We start from the raw sequence: 21073 nt of genomic DNA on the forward strand, positions 1-21073 counted from the left end.
TTATTACTAAAAACAAAATTCTATTACGTTTTGTCTATGGTCAGACTGCAACTGAGTATGACTTCACTTTAAAAGAAAAAAAAAGATACAAGTGATTGCTTTTACTAAGTTATTTCAGCAGAAAAACATTATGTTTAAGTTGTTACTTCTGTTCTTTTTGTTACTCAGTACTTTAAATGTGGTCATTTTGGCATTTCAATATGTGAAAGGGACAAGTGCTATTTGTTATCTTTACCATGCCTTTGCAATGCAGTGTGTTGTCTCAAGAAATTAACAATACAAGTAAGATCTTTTTGTTTCCATGTTGGTGGGAGGGGGAAGATACATATGCTTCGGTATATGCATGTGGGAGCAGGGCATTGCTATCTGGTATTTTCTTAAACCACTCTTAAACATATTTTCTGAGGCAGGAGCTTTCATTGAACCCTGAATCCACTAATTTGTTAGACTGTCTGGTCGTGTAAGTAAGGCTCTTCATTCCTCCACCCTTTAAGTACTGGAGTTACAAATGTAGACTTTGGTGCTCAGCTTTTTACAAGTATGCTAGGCATCAGAGCACTGGTGTGCTTGTGTGGGAAGCAGCTGGATAAATAAGGCATTTCCTTAGCCCTGTGTAAATTGCTAATTACTGATGTGGCATACATCATTTCTAAGTAAGTCTAGGATATGCAAACTGAATTCTTAATTATATAATATTTTAGAGAATGAAGTATGTTGGACTCAGTATCCACAGGTGAGTAGTATGTATTGTATCAAATGAGGGATATATATATATATATATATATATATATATATATATATATATCTCACACACACACACATATATATATATGTGCAATGATTTATATTGTAAAATGTACAGTGTCAAGAGATCTAGAGGAAATAGGGGAAATATTGTGGCCAGGATCCTAAACACTACCACAAAATTTATGGGACAAAGGCTGGATATTCAGCTGAAGACTTCATGGTGAGTGTGGAAACTTTACAATGGGCTTACATCAAGGAAGTAGGTCATTGTATTTATGTTCTTGAGGGGGTTTATCTAAATCTCAGAACCTGTGCTATCTTCTTTCCTGGTCCACTGGTAAATCCTGATAGTTTTCCATAAGCAACCCCAAACAGCCTAAACTAACTTATGGGATGATAACAGTCTTCAAACGCCACTGCCATTTTCACAAACACAGACAGGAAAGGCTGTCATTGTCTTGATTTGTGTGATGTACCCACAAGCAAACCAAACAGGATGGCCAGGGATATAGCATTGCAGGACCTGATCGTCCTGAAAATATAAATGCCACTGGTGTCAGTAATCTGGCAATAGTGACAAGAAATACTCAGAAGAAACTCTTGAAGTCTCTCAGTTTTTGCTAAGTTATTCTCTATAGGATTCAGCTACAAACCTATCCTTCCTAAGTGCAATTCTGTACAATGTAAGAGCCTTATAGATCGAGTCTATGGGTCCAGGAAATAACATTTAGTACTTAAACGGTACATATCAGTTTAAAAATGCATTGGACTGTGACATTCACTAAGAGTAAGTAATCCACTTCATGTCCTCTCTCCGTGCAAGTTCTAGCATTGCTTTCACTTGCAGTTGTACAATGGCAAGTTTCTGTCTGTCTAAACTGCCCTGAAAATGCCATCTTTCATAGCAATGTACAGGAACAGGATAAATCACATATTTTAGTTCCATCATGGGTGTTAAATGATGCATGATATTCACAAGCATAGGCATGGTGATGGGGTTAGAAGCAAAGCCCAGCACACGGAGATGGGTGCATCTAATCAGGGCAGGGATAAGAGCAGATATTACAGAATCATTTATAAGGCAATGATTTATCTCCAGATGCTGAAGAGTACCAGAGAGATTTGACAGAACAGTGTGAAAGGGCCCAAAGTCATCCCAATGCATCAGGTTGTTACTAAGATTTAATAGTTTTAGGTGAGTGACATGAGGACTCTGGGACATAAATTTGATGTCTCTGTATGAAAGACCACAGAATGTCAGATACAAGATATCCAAGCCAGGCGGTAAGACTCTGTAGGGAGAAACAAAAATACATCCTGGAGAATGATGATTGAATTAGGAAAACTATACTGTTATATCTAGAATAAACTATCAATGTGTCAGCATGTTTAGTTCACTTAATAGTTTGGGGGACTCTGAGAAAGATAGTTTTCTTGTTTTTTCCTTTCTTCTTTCTTTCTTTTTTTTTTTTTTTTTTGAGACAGGATATTATTATGTAGCTATAGCTATCCTTGATCTATATAGACCATGATAGCCTTGAACTCAGAATATGCCTGCCTTTGTCTCCCAAGTGCTTAGATTAAAAGCATGTGCCAGCAGGCCCAGTTGAAAGTTTAGTTTTCAGCACTGAAATTCAATTTCTTTTCAACTTGAAAACATGTACAATATATTATACCAGATGATTCTAAGAAATATTAAAAAAAATAATCCACGGAGTACTTACAATAATATCCATTGTAGATTTTTTGTTCTCCTTTTTAGTGGGGAGGAATGAGAAAGAGCAGGCAACTGAAAATTCCCTTTGGGTGAGTACCTAAATAACAACTTCAACTTTCATGGTCTTTACCTTGGAGATTATAGATCAGCAAAGTAATCTGAAGTTATGAACTATGGACATCTGTAGATTATGTACAACAGTGCAGTGGCAAAAAATGTCTTTCTACATCTCAATTCCTCTCCCTTCTCCTCTCCCTCCTGTCTAGAGGGCTAGTGATTTTTTTCACCTTTATAATTCTGCACTTACAATAGTATCTGTACATTGCTGGTTGCTTAATTTTTGTAATCCTGTCTTTCTCCAGTTTCACATTCTCAGAAGTGATGGAAGTGGAAAGCATAAAATGTTTTGTGTTGTTTAGGAATATCCAAGAATGCTTTCTATCCTGTCTCAATAGACTGTACAGGAAGCCCAGGGACCTACCCCAAACTCTTTTTTCTGATTTATTTATTATTATATCTAGGTACACTGTAGCTGTCTTCAGATGCACCAGAAGAGATGTCAGATCTCTTTACAGATGGTTGTGAGGCACAATGTGCTTGCTGGGATTTGAACTCAAGACCTTAGGAAGAGCAGTCGGTGCTCTTAACCACTGATCCATCTCTCCAGCCCTACCCCAAACTCTTACCTGAGCACTCTGTTCAGATGATTTTTGAGGCGGAATGAAGAGAAGCTGAGTTCCTTAAGGTGTTCCATACGCTGCAAGTGACTGAGAAAATTTTTAAAGACTTTCCCTCTCAGAGATCTAAAAGTCACATTAGACAGACTCAGGCTTTCTAGGTGGTCCATCTGGCACAGGATGCTGGTGATATCACTCAGTGAGCCTCTATCAACTGACAACTGATCAACACATTGTAGATCAAGAAATTTCAGGGTGTATTTGCATTTACGCAGTTTTTCAATTTGCAAATCTCGACAGCACACATGCAAAAACCCCAAACTCTCTTCAATTTTACGCATAAGCAAAATCCAAAAATCCTTTTCAATTAAGGAGCCATCAAGGAAAAGATCCAATATTAGTTCTACAGGCCTGGGTAAGAGAGTCTTACACCCTGAATTTATGAAACAAAGCTGTCTTTCAATTTTTGTGATAGAGGAGTCAGAATAAGTACAAGAATGAAAACACGAAGGTGATTTGGTGCTGACTTGAGGGCACGTGATCCTATATTTTGTGTCTTGCCTTAAATCTAGGATCCTCAATTTAGGTCTCCTGTAAGGATAAGAGGAGAGAGAATATATGAGAAATAGCAAATGATAATGAAACCTAGTAGGATCAATGATGGTATATAAAAATGACACAAGGATGACAAATCCTTGTATCCACAGCTGGCACTTCTTATACTAATTACAAACATTCCTTTCTCATGACAATCCAACCTCCTTTCTCCCATTTTTTTATATACCTCAAACTGTCTCCAGTCTTAAATTTCCTGTCTTTCCTCTATGTAATAACACCTGTTACATAAACCCATCAAGAGTACCCTCAATAGAATAGATTATATAACAAACATTGTAGACACCAGTTTTCAACTTAAGTGTTGGGACAACAGACTCACACATAAATCTTCAACATTCACTAGAAACGACTTCTGGGAGGGTAGTAGGCTATGGTATATCCTCCTGTGTCTTACCATGTCTTTACTAAAAAGTCTTACCAAAAAGCAGAAGTCTGTGCAGGACATACTGGAAGATTCTCAATAATGGCTTTTAGGAGTGCATGTTGAGGCCCCCGTATTCTCAATGACCCAATATGGAGACAGTAAAAGGGCCAAACTTTCACCATAGCACTCAATGTATTCTTATGCCCACCCTTGAAGGCAGCAATGAACAATGGAACAAAAAGCTCTCTTGGAATGTCCTCCAGAGCTTGGATTGCTGCAGACTCGTTGCTGAGCAGACTCTGTATAGCAAGATCCAACAGTCTGTTTGGGGTCTTTCTACCCATCTTTGTGAACCTGCACCAGGATGAGAGACATTAGAAGTTCTGTGAAAATACAAACAGTGTTAGCAAAATAGAAAATATTTAAAGACTAAATGGTGAATCAGGTGGCCACTACTAGATAGTTCTACTGTAGACACAGACTAGAAATTGACTCATGAGTATAAAAGGTAATAGTAGCACAAAGTATGTGCTACTCTTTACCCCCTTGGAGAACATCTACTCCCTCACATGTGTATTGGACATGTGTATACGATAAAATAAAATTAAAAGAGGGTCATAAATAAGCAGAAATCAGTTTTGGTCACTGAGTACAGAGCTCCCAGTATTCTTCTTCATAGAATACAGGCCATGATGAAATAAAAGATAAATCTGCACAAAAGTGGTACAATAGGAAATATTAAAACACCAAATTGTGCTTAAAGAGAAAAAAATGACACACTAGCCCATCTGTATCACTATATTTGTGGCAGATGAAGATACACCAAAAATGCACAAGATACACATGAAAGAAGATGGATAAAAACTTAAAGTTAAAAGAAAAAAAGAACTTAAAGTTTAACTTAAACATATTCAGAAAAACTACTCTAGTCAAAATTAAGCCTAAAGATGAAAAAAAATACAGAAAAATCAAAGAATGGGATATTGTTTAGGGCAAAGACTTAAAAGGAACTGTTCAATATTTTGTGCCATATGTTGAAAAGTAAGAAATAGTCAATCCGATAATACAATACTGACTTCTAGGGCTTGAGAATGGTGCCAGCGGTTAGGGTGGAAAAAGAGAGAGATGATTCATGTAAGCTAGAGCTAATATGAACATATCACAACGAATCTTTTTAAGTTGTATTATGAATACTTATTACAAATAATAAATAACAAATTAATATCAAATAAGTGATATAGATGGCTTAAAACTGCTATCTCTGAAACACACAGACTGAGGGGAAGAATAAGTCAATGTGGATATGAAAAACATTCAAGTTTGTTAATGATGAGAAAAGACACCAAAGGAGGGATTTTATAACAGATAAGAGTCCAAATGCTCCTGCCTTTTTCTTCTACTCCTGGAACAACAGCAACAACAACAACAACAGCAGCAAGAACAAACCCTCTAAAAGGCCTAGATAATACTGAAGAACAGAAAATGTCGTGATTACATAAGATAGACTATAAAAATGTAGTATTATGTGAATAAGAAAATGAAGGAAAATTCCAGGCAGAAACATTAAACCACCAGAAAATAAGATTATTGTTACTTATCACCTACCTTGTATGGCACTTTGCCACAGTACATATTATGTCACTGTTCTTAGATAAAATAACTTGATGACTAAGATAAATTTATCATATTTAAGAACAAAAATGTTATATTTCTTGAGACTTCAGGGATTCCAATTTCAGGAAGAGAGCATTTAAATAGCTCTCAAAATATGTTCCATGTCTTTAAAAAGATGGTCTTTTGTTAGAGCTCAATGTGCAAGAGAGTTTAATTACAACCTACTAGTCACAAACTTTCTTATGTGTGAAAAGAAAAGTCAAACAGCCTTGAAACAAAGGAACTGGGCAGTCTCAGGAAGCAAAGTGACTGATTTCACACATTATAAACATTAGTAAAACATATTCAAGAATTTTCTGTTGGTGCTATGTTACAAGGTCACTGCGTTCCCAGGATTATCTGAAAATATTCCAACATTTTGGTTTAAAATTTATTTGTGGATATGTCTGATATAATTTAATAAGGATTCTGGATTCCATTGTAAAGATTGTGGAGCAATGGTATTCAAATTTGACTTTTCCCTGAGAAACTCAACATTAAAAAACAAAACAAACAAACAAAAAACCAGTCTGCTCTGCATAAGTTGACATATAAATTTAATGCAATTTCAAAAATACCTACAAAATTTCATGGTGTTAGACAGCCTGATGGCAAAGTGCATAAGAATAGCTAAGAAGATGAGCCCTCTGGGCCACGCTAAGCCACCCTGAGCAACCTGCCAGTCTAGGGGGACCACCAATCTCCCTTCTCTCCCTGCCTTTCTTCCACCTCTACCAGACTCCTGAATCATACAGGTATGCTTCCCTTCCCCCACCCATCTTCCCTGCTGCCTGATCTCTCTAGGTAAAGCCAAACTGCCCTGAGCAGCCTGCCATCTTGGAGTGGGGGACCTCTATTCTCTAGCTGCCCTCCCCCTACCTCATCAGACTTAAGACTCCTAAACCATACAGTTTGGCTTCCCTTTCCCCACTCGTCTATCCTGCTCTGCCTGAGACCCATCATCCTTCCTGTCTGCATCTCCATCTTTCAGATGGAACCCCTGGCAGATCAATATGCTTGTTCATGGACACCAAAGTCAGCCCGTCTCACTGGAGGTCTGCCCTAGCCAGGGACACGGGATTGCAGGAGGATTGCTTGAACAAGGGACACAAGAGGTCTGCCCCAACAAGAGAAAGAATTTGACTAACACAGATACAGATACTTACAGCCAATCATGGACTGAGATTGAAAACTTAGGGAAGGAGTGAAGTGACAACCGCATAAGGAGATCAACAGAGTCAATTAACCTGGCCCCAGGGAGCTCCCAGAGACTAAGCCACCAACCAAAGAGCATACAAGGGCTGGTTGGTGGCCCCTGGCATGTATACAACAGAAGAGGAGCTTGTATGGCCTCAGTGGAAGAGGATGTGCCTAACTCTGTAGATCCTTGATGTCCCAGGGAAGGGTGATGCAAAGGGTGGGGACATGTAAGGTGGTTGTGAGGTGGGTGGGTGGCATGGGTAGGGGAACTCCCTCTCCGAGGTAAAAGGTAGGGGAGATGGGGTAAAAAAAAAAACACTGGGGGGAGAGATGTGGAAGGTGGGCAACATTTGAGATGTAAATAAATAAAAACTTTTTTTATATAAAAAAGAATAGCTAAGAAGAAAGAAGACACCAGAGTAGGGATTTCTGATACCATAATAAGAAAGCATAAACTCTGTGGACAACTGTAATTACAGCATCTTGTCACTGTTACAGGAATCGACAAATAGTTTAATAAAGTAGGATAGAATTCCTAGAAATAGAAGTCAACACACCAATGGACAGTGATGCTTAATAAAAGCAGTGGGCTGAAGAGATGGCTCAGCAGTAGTTAGTGTACTGGCTATCTATTCAAGGGCACAAATTCAATTCCTTGCAACCATCCATAACTCCAATTCCACGGGATCTGATGCCCTCTTTTGGCTACTGTGAGAATTTCACAAATGTGCTACACAGACATACAGGCAGGCAATACCCCATACACATAAAAAATAATATAAAGAAAGAAATAAAGGTGATATGGACAAACCACTAGAGGAAAGACAGACATGCAATGTGCAGAATGATACTTGTAAATCCAAGACACATGCCATGTGTAAAAGTAGATGAAAATTTAAAGACTTAACCAAAATGTTGAATTACCCAGCTTCTTGAAGAAAACATGACAGGTATTCTTTAAGCTTACTATAGTGAAGTTTTTTGTTTGTTTGTTTGTTTTGTTTTTTTGTTTTTGGTTTTTTTTTGCAGTCTTCTTTATTATTAAATATTTTCTTTTTTTGAGAAAAATTTTTAAATTTTTTTATTACATATTTTCCTCAATTACATTTCCAATGCTATCCCAAAAGTCTCCCCATACCCTCCCCCCCACTTCCCTACCTACCCATTCCCATTTTTTGGCCCTGGCGTTCCCCTGTACTGGGGCATATAAAGTTTGCAAGTCCAATGGACCTCTCTTTCCAGTGATGGCCGACTAGGTCATCTTTTGATACATATGCAGCTAGAGTCAAGAGCTCTGGGATACTGGTTAGTTCATAATGTTGTACCTACAGGGTTGCACATCTCTTTAGCTCCTTGAATACTTTCTCTAGCTCCTCCATTGGGGGCCCTGTGATCCATCCAATAGCTGACTGTGAGCATCCACTTCTGTGTTTGCTAGGCCCCGGCCTAGTCTCACAAGAGACAGCTATATCCTGGTCCATTCAGCAAACGCTTGCTAGTGTATGCAAGGGTGTCATCGTTTGGAGGCTAATTGTGGGGTGGATCCCTGGATATGGCAGTCTCTAGATGGTCCATCAAGTGAAGGGATTTTTATTTTTATTTTTTTTATATATATTTTTATTACATATTTTCCTCAATTACATTTCCAATACTATCCCAAAAGTCCCCCATAGCGCCCCCCACTTCCCTACCCACCCATTCCCATTCTTTTGGCCCTGGCATTCCCCTATATTGGGGCATATAAAGTTTGCAAGTCCAATGGGCCTCTCTTTCCATTGATGGCCGACTAGACCATCTTTCGATACATATGCAGCTAGAGACAAGAGCTCCAGGGTTCTGGTTAGTACATCATGTTGTTCCAACAATAGGGTTGCAGATCCCTTTAGCTCCTTGGGTACTTTCTCTAGCTTCTCCATTGGGAGCCCTGTAATACATCCAATAGCTGACTGTGAACATCCACTCCTGTGTTTGCTAGGCCCCGGCATCGTCTCACAAGAGACAGCTATATTTGGGTCCTTTCAGCAAAATCTTGCTAGGGTATGCAATGGTGTCAGCGTTTAGAGGCTGATTATGGGACGGATCCCTGGATACGGCAGTCTCTAAATGGTCCATCCTTTCATCACCGCTACGAACTTTGTCTCTGTAACTCCTTCCCTGGGTGTTTTGTTCCCAATTCTGAGAAGGTGCACAGTGTCCACACTTTGGTCTTCATTCTTCTTGAGTTTCATGCGTTTAGCAAATTGTATCTTAAATCTTGGGTATCCTAAGTTTTGGGCTAATATCCACTTATCAGTGAATACATATTGTGTGAGTTCTTTTGTGATTGTGTTACTTCACTCAAGATGATGCCCTCCAGGTCCATCCATTTGGCTAGGAATTTCATAAATTCATTCTTTTTAATAGCTGAGTAGTACTCCATTGTGTAAATGTACCATAATTTCTGTATCCATTCCTCTGTTGAGGGACATCTGGGTTCTTTCCAGCTTCTGGCTATTATAAATAGGGCTGCTATGAACATAGTGGAACATGTGTCCTTTTTACCGGTTGGGGCATCTTCTGGATATATGCCCAGGAGAGGTATTGCTGGATCCTCCGGTAGTACTATGTCCAATTTTCTGAGGAACCGCCAGACTGATTTCCAGAGTGGTTGTACAAGCTTGCAATCCCACCAACAATGGAGGAGTGTTCCTCTTTCTCCACATCCTCGCCAGCAACTGCTGTCACCTGAATTTTTGATCTTAGCCATTCTGACTGGTGTGAGGTGGAATCTCAGGGTTGTTTTGATTTGCATTTCCCTGATGATTAAGGATGTTGAACATTTTTTCAGGTGTTTCATACCCCAGCTCCTTTGGTGTCCACTGGGCCCTCCCTGGAGGTATCCCAACTCACTGATAGGAACCTCTTCTTGAAGCTCCAATACAGCATGAGATTCGGCCCAAAATGACTGCCTTAAATCCTCCAGGGATGCCAGTCCCCTCACGATTGCCAGACTGGTGACTGGATTTATATAAGGAGGCATTGGGTACAGTCACTGGGACCCCAGTGGAAGGGACCCTTCCTGGCACTGCTAACCACTCCCACAGCCCTCAATGTGGACAGTATTTCTGCCTGGGTGAATGCTTCCTATGTGAAACCTGCAAACACCCTGCACCTTAGAGAGAGACCCCTGCTGGATGGTACAGAAGATGGACAATATGCTCAAGCTCAAGATAACTTGATCTTGATCACGACAGCCTTGTGGTTCCTGTGGATTCTGTTTGCTTACCCTATCCTATGTGACCTTCCGCCAAACCTGTTAGAGCACTCATTGTCTCCATTCTCTTGGGATTGAGGGCAGCCAGGGAAGCTACCAGGACCTCCACTTTGGTCTTACAGTCTGAGGGCAGCCATTGATTTAGATATAGAGAGAATAGAAACTTTCATCGGTCACATTAAAGAATCATTGTCTTCATTATCAGAAGTAGTACTACAGAATAGGAGGGGATTAGGCTCTACTTTTCCTCCAGCAAGGAGGGCTAGGTGCTTGCTGACTCAGCTGAGGAGTGTTGCTTTTATATAGACCATTCTGGGGTTGTTAAAGATTCTATGGCAAAGGACAAAGAGGGACTATTCAAGAGAATGAGAGAAAGGGAAGGAGCCCAAGGATGGTTTGAGTCTTGGTTTAACAGCTCCCCCTGGTTTATTACATGGATTTCTGCATTGTTAGGACCCCCTGATCATTTTGTTTCTGATTCTGACCTTTGCCCTTTACACTCTAAATCTCTTAGCTTCTTTCATTAAAGATCGTATAGGTAAGTACAGTTGATGGTCCTGAAACAAAAATATCAAGAGCAGTAGAGAGGACAGGGATATGAGCTGCATGGCTATCCAGAATAGCTTCAGGATTAAAGCAAGCACAAGAAAAAGTGGAAAATGAAGAGGTCAGCTCACAGCAGATGGAAAAATTTATCACACCCCTCCCCTCCTAGAAGAGACAGGACAGAGAGCACACAGATACCCCTTTCCTCCTGGAAGAGGCAGGTCAGAGAGCATGTAGGCAAGAATGAAGAGGTAATTAACCCCTACTATGTCATTCCCTAAAGACCAATCAGTTTAAAGGGTACACTGTTCCACCAATCGTACTGTGCCTAGTTGCTGATGCTCTATTTTGCCCTGGAAACGATATAAAAACTTGCCAAAAATGCTGCTTGGGGTCACCACCTGTCTTTCTCTGCAGGATGACGACCCCAGCATGCTGAAACAAAAAAAAAATTCCTCTTGCTTTTGTATCAATCCCTGGTTCCATGTTGTTCACTCTGGGCATCCCTGGTAAGCTAAGGCTTATCAGAGTCTTACAGAAGCAGATGGACTAAGAAGTTCAAGGTGTTCACAACCATACAGTGGGTTAAAAATTCACTTTGCTGCAGGCTATCATACCTTTAAAATTACAAATCTATATAAACAAATAAAAGAGAAGTCAGGGTAAGGAAAATTAGACTATTGAAATGGACAAGCATTAAAACACCAGGAAGGGGTAGGACAAGTAAAAGTCATTGAGACACAGAAAGGTGATTCATCCAAGAGTAGCAAGCTCTCAAAACTCCAAAACTAGTTCCATGGTGGGGGTAGTTGGTTTGAGGAAAATTCACTTCCAAATATAATGTGCTTCTGATAAAAACAAAACAGAACAAGATAGACACTCTGGCCCCAAAGTTAAGCCCATGATTCTCATAAGCATTAACTCAATCTCAGAAATGTAGGGACAGTGAAGCTGCAGTTGGCACTAGTCAAAATAAAGAAAAAAAAACTTATGTTTCCTGTTTTTAGTGTTTCAGAGGTGCAATCTTGAGAGAGGCTAATTGTTTGGGGCAAAACACTCTGGTAAATAAGAAACCAAGAACAATTGCAAAATGAGGACTCGAGAGAGGCTGCCAGACTGGCTTTGTGGGAGACACCTGTAGAAGGCAGTGATGAGGTTTGGAGAATGACAGACAAGGACACGCTGAAATCATTGCCAGCAGCAGACCCTCATGAGCCACAGCTCAGATGCCATATCACCAGTGTGTCAATGAGTAAACCCCACCACCAGGTAACACCTTAGGACTCATATAATCCCATGCTTGAGACCACGCAGCAGCTCTACGTCTAGTGCCTCTTACCTTCAGTAAGGGTCAAGATTGCAGAGACTTGAGATTCTCGAGTTCCCGACCCACGAAGGCCTTAGGCTGCAGCAGCCTCCTTCCTCTCACAGATGCTCTACTGTTGGGTGAGATATGAGTTCAGGGAGACCCAAATTCCAACACGAATCTCGGTGCTCTCTTTCCTTCCCCTAGTCTGTACTCTTTATTTTATAGTTCATTATTACTTTTACTTTTAAAATAGAACACTTTTATTAATTACTTGAAAATTTCATACATGCATGCAATCTATTCTGTTCATATTTGACACCAGTCCTGCCCACAAATCTTAGATATACCCCACCTCTAAACTCCTCCCAACTCTATGTGCTCCTTTTCTTAGCCATTGGGTACAATTAAAACTTCTACTTTTAACCAAATTGAGTTTAAACTTCACAGTTTACTGTACAATAATAATAATTTCTGTCAGTATCTGCTTCATATTTGTTGGGGCACATTCGCTGGCTTTAATTCTTTCTCTGTGTTTCTTTATATAGTTTAGTTAGCTACTACAGTGGCCTCTTTTCTTCTTTTTTGGATTTGAGAATGAGCCCTCCACTGTGAGAAAGGTAAACTTGAAGATATCCACATCCAAAATAGTATAGAAGTCATAACACAAAAATACAAAAATTATGGAAAACTGGGCAAATGAATACAAATACTCATACACCATTTAAAAAAATACTGAAGTGTTTAAAATGCTGAACAAATAGTTTGACGGAATACTTGAGGGGGCTAGAGGGATGGCTCAGCAGTTAAAATCACTGGCTGCTCCTCTAGAAGAAATTGGTTCAACTCCCAGAACCTATATAGCAGTACTGTAGAACTGTCTGAAACTCTACTCCCAGGGTATCTGACACCCCCATACAGGTGCACATGCACGCAAAACACCAAATGCACATAAATAAAATTACATCAATTATTAAAACAGGAAAGTATACTTGAAAAAAGTTCAGGAACGTTCACACATATGAACGAAATGAAGAAATCAACTCAGAACATGTGTGTATAGGGGAGAAACATAGATGAGAAAGTCATGATGGGTTTAAAAGAAAACAAGCAGAAATTCTGAAATTCCAATCGATAAAAACCACAGAGCCTGTCACTAATAAGTTAAGCTTTGAAGAAAAGTTGAAAGAAATTTCACAATTATAAATGAATAAAGAAAAAAACCTCTTTAGCACAAGGCTCTGGAATATGACCAGAAGACAAAATGTAACCTGAAGGTATAGAAAATATAGTCGCTTAAATTATACCAGAAAATTTCCTGATGCTACAGAAAGAAATGAACTTTAATCACAAGAGGCACTTAAACTGTAAAACAGGCATGACAAGAAAATAATTTTTGTACTATGTATTAGGAATAAAATGTGAGGCTATATAACCATGGATATTATACTAAGTTTAAAGAACAAAGACACAACATTAAAAGCTGAAAAAAAAGCCATCTATTTCACTTAAAAATGAAGACCAAACCTAATAACAGCAGTCTTCTTGGCAGAAACGGAAAAGCCTTGAAAATAGCAAATGATGTAATTTAAGCATTAAAGTAAATAAAAGTCAAGAGCCATTATAACTAGGAGTTATATCCTAAAACCAATGAACAAATAAAAATTTTCCTGATAGCATAAGCTATATATGCTACTAAGCCAGCATATAAGAAATGCATTTAAAGAAATACATACAAGAGAGGAATAAATACAGTGTTAATTGTGAGGAAACAAGAGACTCCTCAAATTTCATGATCATATAAGATAAAGACTGTAGAAAAAGCTCTACAATTCTGTAAACCATCATGTGTCCAGTACAATGGGGGTGGGGGGGATAACAAGGACAATTGAATAAACCATGAAATAAACAAAAGATTTCCCTGAATGAAAAAGGCTCTCAATAATAATCTTAAATACAACAGTTCTAAATAATGAATTTAAGATATAAATTCGCTGACTGCATTTCAGATATGCATAGATGGTTGCTGCCTGGAGGAAATCAACCTTTTTGGTCAAAAAAGTAAAAACTGAAAATGAAAGGGCTGAAGTTAAAATACTAGGTTATTGGAAGCAGGAAACAACCAGGACTATGCTCTCATCTGATAAAGTAGATGTCAAGTCAAAACAAATTTTTCAGAAGACACAGACTGCCAATAAATATTAATAAAGAAAAGAACCCACCAATATGCTATTATCAATATAAATATGTAAGCACTGAATATTGATGTATATAATATAAAACAAACAATCCTGTAGCTACTCAGTGTGTGATGACAATATCCAAATCTTGTAAAATGATAAATAAGACAAACATAAATTTGACAGTATACTGTAGACACAATTCACTATTGATCAAATAGAGTTAGATATTATGCTGGTTTAGTTTTTGTCAAATTAACAAAAGCTAGGGTAATATGAGAAGAAGGAACTCAGGAGTTGCCTCCATCACACTGCCTATAGGCAAGGCTTTGGAACATGTTTTTGATGAGTGATTGATGTGTGAGGGCCTGCCCAGCTCTCTGATGGAGAAGCCACTCTTGGGCAGGTAGTCCTGGATTGTATAAAAAGGCATTTGAGTAAGCCAGGAGAAACAAGCCAGTAAGCATCCTTTCTTCATGGTTCTTGCCTCCAGGTTCCTGCCTTGACTTCCCTGGATGATGGACTTAAAAGCTAGAAGGTGAAATAAACGCTTTCCTCCTCATATTCCTTTTGGTTGTGGTGTTCATCACAAGACAGCAAACCAGAAAAAAAAATCTCTATAGAATACTCAATAGCTACATAATACACAGCTTCTCAACAGCTCATGGGATATTCCATGATATAGATGATAATTTAGGTCAATAAGCAGGTAAAATATATTTAAAATTAAAATAATATATTTTTGATCTCGTTTGATCAGAAAGCAGTAAAACTATAAATCCCCATAAAGAAAAATTGCAGAAATGAAACAATTTAAATAAAATTAAACATTACACCCTAGAGATCAATAGCTCTGTGAAGAAATCAGGGAGGATTTTGAAAATTCCTGCTATCAGTTTAGGGGAGTATAAGGAATTCCACAAGCAATATATGCTATTGCCATTACCCACAGCTGACTACCGGGACTTAAAGTTATGACCCTATTTTGGTAGACACCACACATTTCAGGCACAGGAATTAGAGGAACTGAGCTTGAAACAGCCTTCAGCTCACTTCCCTAAGGATGAGTTCTCATTCAATGTTGTACACAATGTGAGGGAGAAAAGCAATCAATAGTCAGAATTAGCCTTAGGCTTATTGTGTTAGTTACACTTCTATTGCTGAGAAGAGGCACCATGGCCAAGGAAAAATATAAGACCATTTAATAAGGGGTTTGCTTAGAGTTCCGAGGTTTAGTCCATAACCATTAAGGGGAGGAGTATGGTGACAGGCAGGCAGGTATGGTTGTTGGAGGAGTAGCTGAAAGCTTACTTCCTGATCTGCAGGCAGGAGGAAGATAGTAAGTGAGAACATGACTGGCACTGGCTTTTGAAACCTCAAAACTCACTCCCCAGTGACACAAGTCTCCTTTAACAAGGCCGCACCTCCTAATCCTTCCTAAACACTCTACCAACAGGGAACCAAATACTCATATACTTGAGTCTATGGGGGCTATTCTCATTCTAACCCCTACATTCCATTCCCTGGCTCCCATAGGCCTGGAGCCATATCATAATGCAAAATACATTCAGTCAAACTTCAAAAGCCTCCACAATCTAAAGACGGCTTAAAGGTAGAGGAGAGGGCCTAAAGATTTTATTTTTCCTGAGACTCAATGTGATCTCTGAACAGTAACCATTGTAAATTCAAAACCCAAAACTCAAATCACATACTTCTAACATATAATGTCACAAAATATACATTACTATTCCAAAAGAGAGGAGGAATGGGACATGGTGAGGAAATACTGGCTCAAAGAAAGAATGAAACTTAGCAGTAAAAATTCGCTATCTCTGTGTCTGATGTTAAAGGGCTTATTAGATGGATGGATCTTTTATATCCCACAATTCCACATGTTGTTGACTACATCATCAGCTTTCCTTAAGGATGCAGCAAGCTTCCAAACCTTCTTTCTGCTCATATTTTCCTTCATAAAACCGCAGCCACATGGCTTAAGCTAACAACTACTGCTTGCTTGGGCTAAAATCTGCCCTCTCCATGACTTACATTTGCATAAGCTGTGACTTACTAACAGTTTCTGATAGTATGCCCTGGCTACAGAAGACAAAAAAAGCCCTGCTGACTTGTCTTGCTGCCATAGCTTAATTGTTATCTGTCAACCAAACTCATATCTCAAATGAAAAGGGTAAAAATTGTAGGAACCAATATTCATAAGTTGTAGACTAAAATAAAATGGTGTTTTTAATAAGAATGGCCTCCTATAGAATCATAAATTTTAATACTTGGTCTACAATTAGTAGAACTATTTGGGAAAGATTAAGAGGTTTGCCCTTCTTGGCGTGTCATTGGCTTTGAGGATTCAAAACCCCATGCCAGACCCAGTCTCAGTTTCTGTCTCTTCTTTCCCCCTCTCTCTGCCTGCAAATTTCAGATGTGAGCTATCAGATAATCCTCCAGCTCCATGCCTGTCTTTCTGCCTACTGCTGCCACACTCCTTACTATGATGATCATAAACTAACCCTTTGAAACTATAAGCAAGGCCCCAATTAAGTGATTTTCTTTTATACTGTCTTGATCATAGGGTCTCGTCATAACAATAGAAAAGAAACTAAGAAGTGGGTACCAGAGAATGCTATACTGCTGTGACACGCCTGACCATGCTATTTATGGATAGAACTTGTACCTTGGTGTTTTCAATTAGGAAAGTGGTTAAACTCTTTATGTGAGGATCAATGGGAATCTTAGTAGAAACTTGAAAGAGAAAAATAGTCTCAGCTGGAGAGGTTTGAGAGGGTAACAATAGCAACAGGCCTAGAGACCACACTTAAGATGTTTTGGCAAAGAATGTGGCTGCTTTTTGCTCTTGTCCAAATAACCTGCCAGAGGCTAAATTGAGGAGTGTTAGACTAGTAGTGTTGACAGAGGAGATTTCAAGACAACCCAGTATTTTCTGTCATGTTATTAGTGATCTCTCTTATGCAGATGAACACAGCTCTTTTCATGGCGATAGCATGCTGTTTTGTTGCTATCGTTCTATGATATAATTTGAAAGCAGCTAATATTTACTCACTGGTTCTTGACTGTAGAAGGTCTGTCCCTCTTAATTGTCTTCTTCAATTTCTTCACTGGAATAAAAATTAGATTGTCCAAATTAGATCCTAGAACAATAGAAACAAAAATAGCATGTTAGTGCCAAAAAAGGAGATGTCCAAGTTGCTAGAAGAGAATAAATATCCCAGAAATAATACTATACATCCACAATCACCTGATTTGTGGGAAAAAGTGCCCAAATATACAATGACAGAATAGAAAACCTTTTTAAACAAAAAGAGCTAATGAAACTAGCTATGTAAATGTGGAGAGATAAACTCATATCCCTGTCTCTAATTACAAAAATCAATTTAGAATGAATGAAAGTCCTAATGTAAGTTGCAACATCTTGAAACTTTTTAAAGAATAAGTACAAGGCAAACAGTTTTAAGGCACAGGCATAGTAAAGCTTCCCTAAGATACATTCTGGAAACAGCTCAGGAAACAATAGCAGCTACTGACAAATTAAATTGGATGAAATGAAAAATATTTGCAGAGCAATAGAAACAACAATGTGACAAGAAACAGGACGGGAATATTATTTTCTAGCTATAAACATTTTATAGAGAATTCATATACACTTTAAAGAACCTAAAACATTCAGTATCAAATATAGAAGCTGCCACACTGGTAAATAACAAATTAACTAAACTTGGCTCGAGAGAAGAAATATAAATAGTTAATAAATGTACTCATAAATGCTTAACTTCCTTAGCCCTAATAAAACTGATAATCAAAAGTACATTTGTGATGCTAAATAACAAAAAATGCTAGTGATGATGTGGGAGAAAGGAACTCTTATATAATGCTGGTGAAAATATGGAAATCCTTATTGAGGCTCCTGTAGAAAAGGAAATCTAGAAGTATTTTACTCTCCAGGCATAGCATCCAAAGAAATCTAAAAGAACACACCATAGAAATACCTGCACATTCACTTTTCTGATGTTGCTTTTTACAATAATCCAGGAGTGAATTCATCCTAGAACTCTATCAACTGTGAACAGATTCTAGAAGTAAGGTGTATGCATGCACTGGAGTTAAGACCAAGTGGGAAAGAGAAACAAAATGGTGGCATTTGTAGGAAAATACATAGGAGTAAGAACCAGCCTGGTGTGGTGGCTCACGCCTTTAATCCCAGCACTCGGGAGGCAGAGGCAGGCAGATTTCTGAGTTTGAGGCCAGCCTGGTCTACAAAGTGAGTTCCAGGACAGCCAGGGCTATACAGAGAAACCCTGTCTCAAAAAAAAAAAAAAAAAAAAAAAAAAAAAAAAAAAAAAAAAAAAAAAAAAGAACAACAACAACGAGAAAGAATCATCAGGTTACTCAAAAATCCTCCAGATTTAGGAGATAAATATTACATACTTTCTCTAAGGAAAAACTTAGATTTAATATATATTCATACTTACACAAAAATATGCAATAAGAGCAACACAGAGTCTGTTTGAAGTAAGGAGAATAAAGAAGGAGTGGGCATTGAGAGAGAACAGGAGCAAAGGAGCAGAAAGTACATACTGGAAATGTAATACTATAACAACACATTGTATAATTTTTAAAAAGGATGAACCCACAGCAACTTGAAAAAAATTCTTACCAATCCTCTTCAAATGTTTCAGGCTTATATGGCAGAATGGGACTATGGAGAAATGACAACTAAATTCAGCCAAGTCTTGTGAATGGCGTTCTGAAATACAAAGGGAATCGATTAGAATAACATATATGCAGCACTAATTGGAGTCAGTGGAGTATCAAAAGAAAAAAAAAAAGACATGCAGACAAAGTTTGGAAGAGGACATGCTAGAGAGGGAATGTGGGAAGAATTGGAGAGAAGAAATGTGGGGTGAATATGATCATATTTAATTGCATCCATATATAAAATTCTCCATAGGGAAAATTTATAATAAAATAAAAAACACTGAAAAATTAAAATGAAATCTATAATAAGTTGTACTTCAATGCTAATCTCCTAGATTTGGTATTTGTAAAATGTCCATAGTAGAGATATCTGAGAGAACATATTTTAGAACCCTAAAATTATTTTTTAAAGCTTTAAAGATAAAAGTCAGTCATGGAAGAAAATACCTGCAACACTTACTCTCAGAATGCAGAGATAAAAGATCACAAAGTTGATGACCAGTCACAGCAGGGCACTGAAAAAAATTCAAAATGCCTTGGAAATGAAATCACACTTATCTCCAACAGGTAAATGAACAGATATTTGTACTAGACACAAAAGTATTTTAAAATATAAATTAAATAAACTAAAAGGGAAATGAATAAATTATCTCCACTGGTCACTTTTCTACTATTTTAAAAAGCATGTCATATAAAACTAGTAAGACTAAGAGGCAAAGGAAGAAAAAAATTGTTTTTTGTTTTTGTTTCTTCCTTTGTCTTTGTGATAAGGCTTCACCATGTACCCATACTGACTCAATGGAAAAAAAATAGTGGATTTGTGAGTTTTTAATTTGTTTCTTGGTTAGTTTTTCCTCTTGGAGGAAAGAGTTTATTTTAATTTACAAGTTAATCAGGGCAGGAACACAAGGTCTTACCATAAACCCAGGCTGATGCAAAGCATTAAAAAAATTAAAAAAAAAAAAAGGTGTTCTGTATTTAAAAAAAAAATTGGTGTTCTGTAGGTTTTGGTTTTATTTATTTATTTGGGTGCGGTTTTTCTTTTTCTCCCCCTCCACCACCACCAGGCCCCCTAAGGCTTCACTGTCGAAATAGACTCAAGTAAAAGATGAAAAAAATAGTTTTTTTGTTTTTTTTGTTTGTTTTTGAGACAAGTCCTAACTCTCTACCCAGGCTGTGACAAAACACGAAATCCACTTGCTTCAGCCACCAGTACACCATCACACCTGGACTAAAATAAATCTTTGAAGAAGAGGTGAAACGATGTGTGGAATATTTTAAATAGAGAATGTGAAGAGATTGGTCACAAAATGAAGTGACGCACACCTCAGGAACCAATACCTCTACACAGTAACACAAAATTGACCTTCGAGCATCCAAGGCGGAACCCGTAAAAACCCGTAAGATTGATAAGTCCCAAAACCCCGTGTCTATGTCCTTCATCCCAAATAAGTTCAATTTAAAAAGAAATGTCTGTCATTTACCTCAGTGAGAGGGTCGGGAGAATCTTCTGACTTTTCCGGCACCTTTGTCGCACGGCAGCAGCTTATTTCTAGTCAAGAGATCCTCAAAAGCGGAGAGTGAGAAAGCACGCGCAAGCCCAAGGGCGCGGGTCCTCAAAAGCCCCTCTGAGGACCCCAAGGGTTCCTTTTCAAACTTAGCGCTCTGACTGGGGGATTCCTATTGGCTTAGCTTGGGTCAGCTGACCTCTCTCCACCTCAGCTCCGTGCGGTTCTCCAGGCTACGAGGCCCTGTCCTGACTGGCAAATCACGTTTAGGTACCTACGCATCTGCCTACATCTTTTTTCAAGAAAAGTTACGTGGAATATATGAGTATGACTTAAGCACTGCCTGACTTTCTCCCAAGCGAGATTTCAAACTCTGAGAACTAAGGTCACATCTAGTGGACAAAAGAGCAGAAGTTTTTAGCTGGTGGTGGCTCACGCCATTAATCCCAGCACTGGGGAGGCAGAGGCAGGAGGATTTCTGAGTTCGAGGCCAGTCTGGTCTACAGCGTGAGCTCCAGGACAGCCAGGGCTATACAGAGAAACCCTGTCTCAAAAACAAAAATTAAAAAAAAAAAAAAAGAG

At 38.5% G+C, this 21073-nt stretch overlaps 1 protein-coding gene across 1 annotated transcript; it reads right to left on the reverse strand.

Annotated features, from left to right (window-relative positions):
• Positions 1–1528: 1528 nt before the first annotated feature.
• LOC147004542 (melanoma antigen preferentially expressed in tumors-like) lies at positions 1529–20529 on the reverse strand. The gene is made up of 8 exons (XM_085837582.1): positions 20468–20529; positions 19444–19498; positions 18943–19032; positions 17332–17419; positions 12115–12214; positions 4178–4477; positions 3151–3732; positions 1529–2039 (listed from the first exon to the last, which is right to left on the reverse strand). Exons 6-8 carry the CDS (start codon positions 4465–4467, stop codon positions 1529–1531), a joined length of 1383 nt encoding a protein of 460 aa, XP_085693708.1. The 5' UTR covers positions 4468–4477; positions 12115–12214; positions 17332–17419; positions 18943–19032; positions 19444–19498; positions 20468–20529.
• Positions 20530–21073: the final 544 nt, after the last annotated feature.

This window comes from Mus caroli, unplaced genomic scaffold (assembly GCF_978045245.1).
Source record: "Mus caroli unplaced genomic scaffold, Mus_caroli_1 scaffold_5, whole genome shotgun sequence".
Classification (NCBI taxonomy): domain Eukaryota; kingdom Metazoa; phylum Chordata; class Mammalia; order Rodentia; family Muridae; genus Mus; species Mus caroli.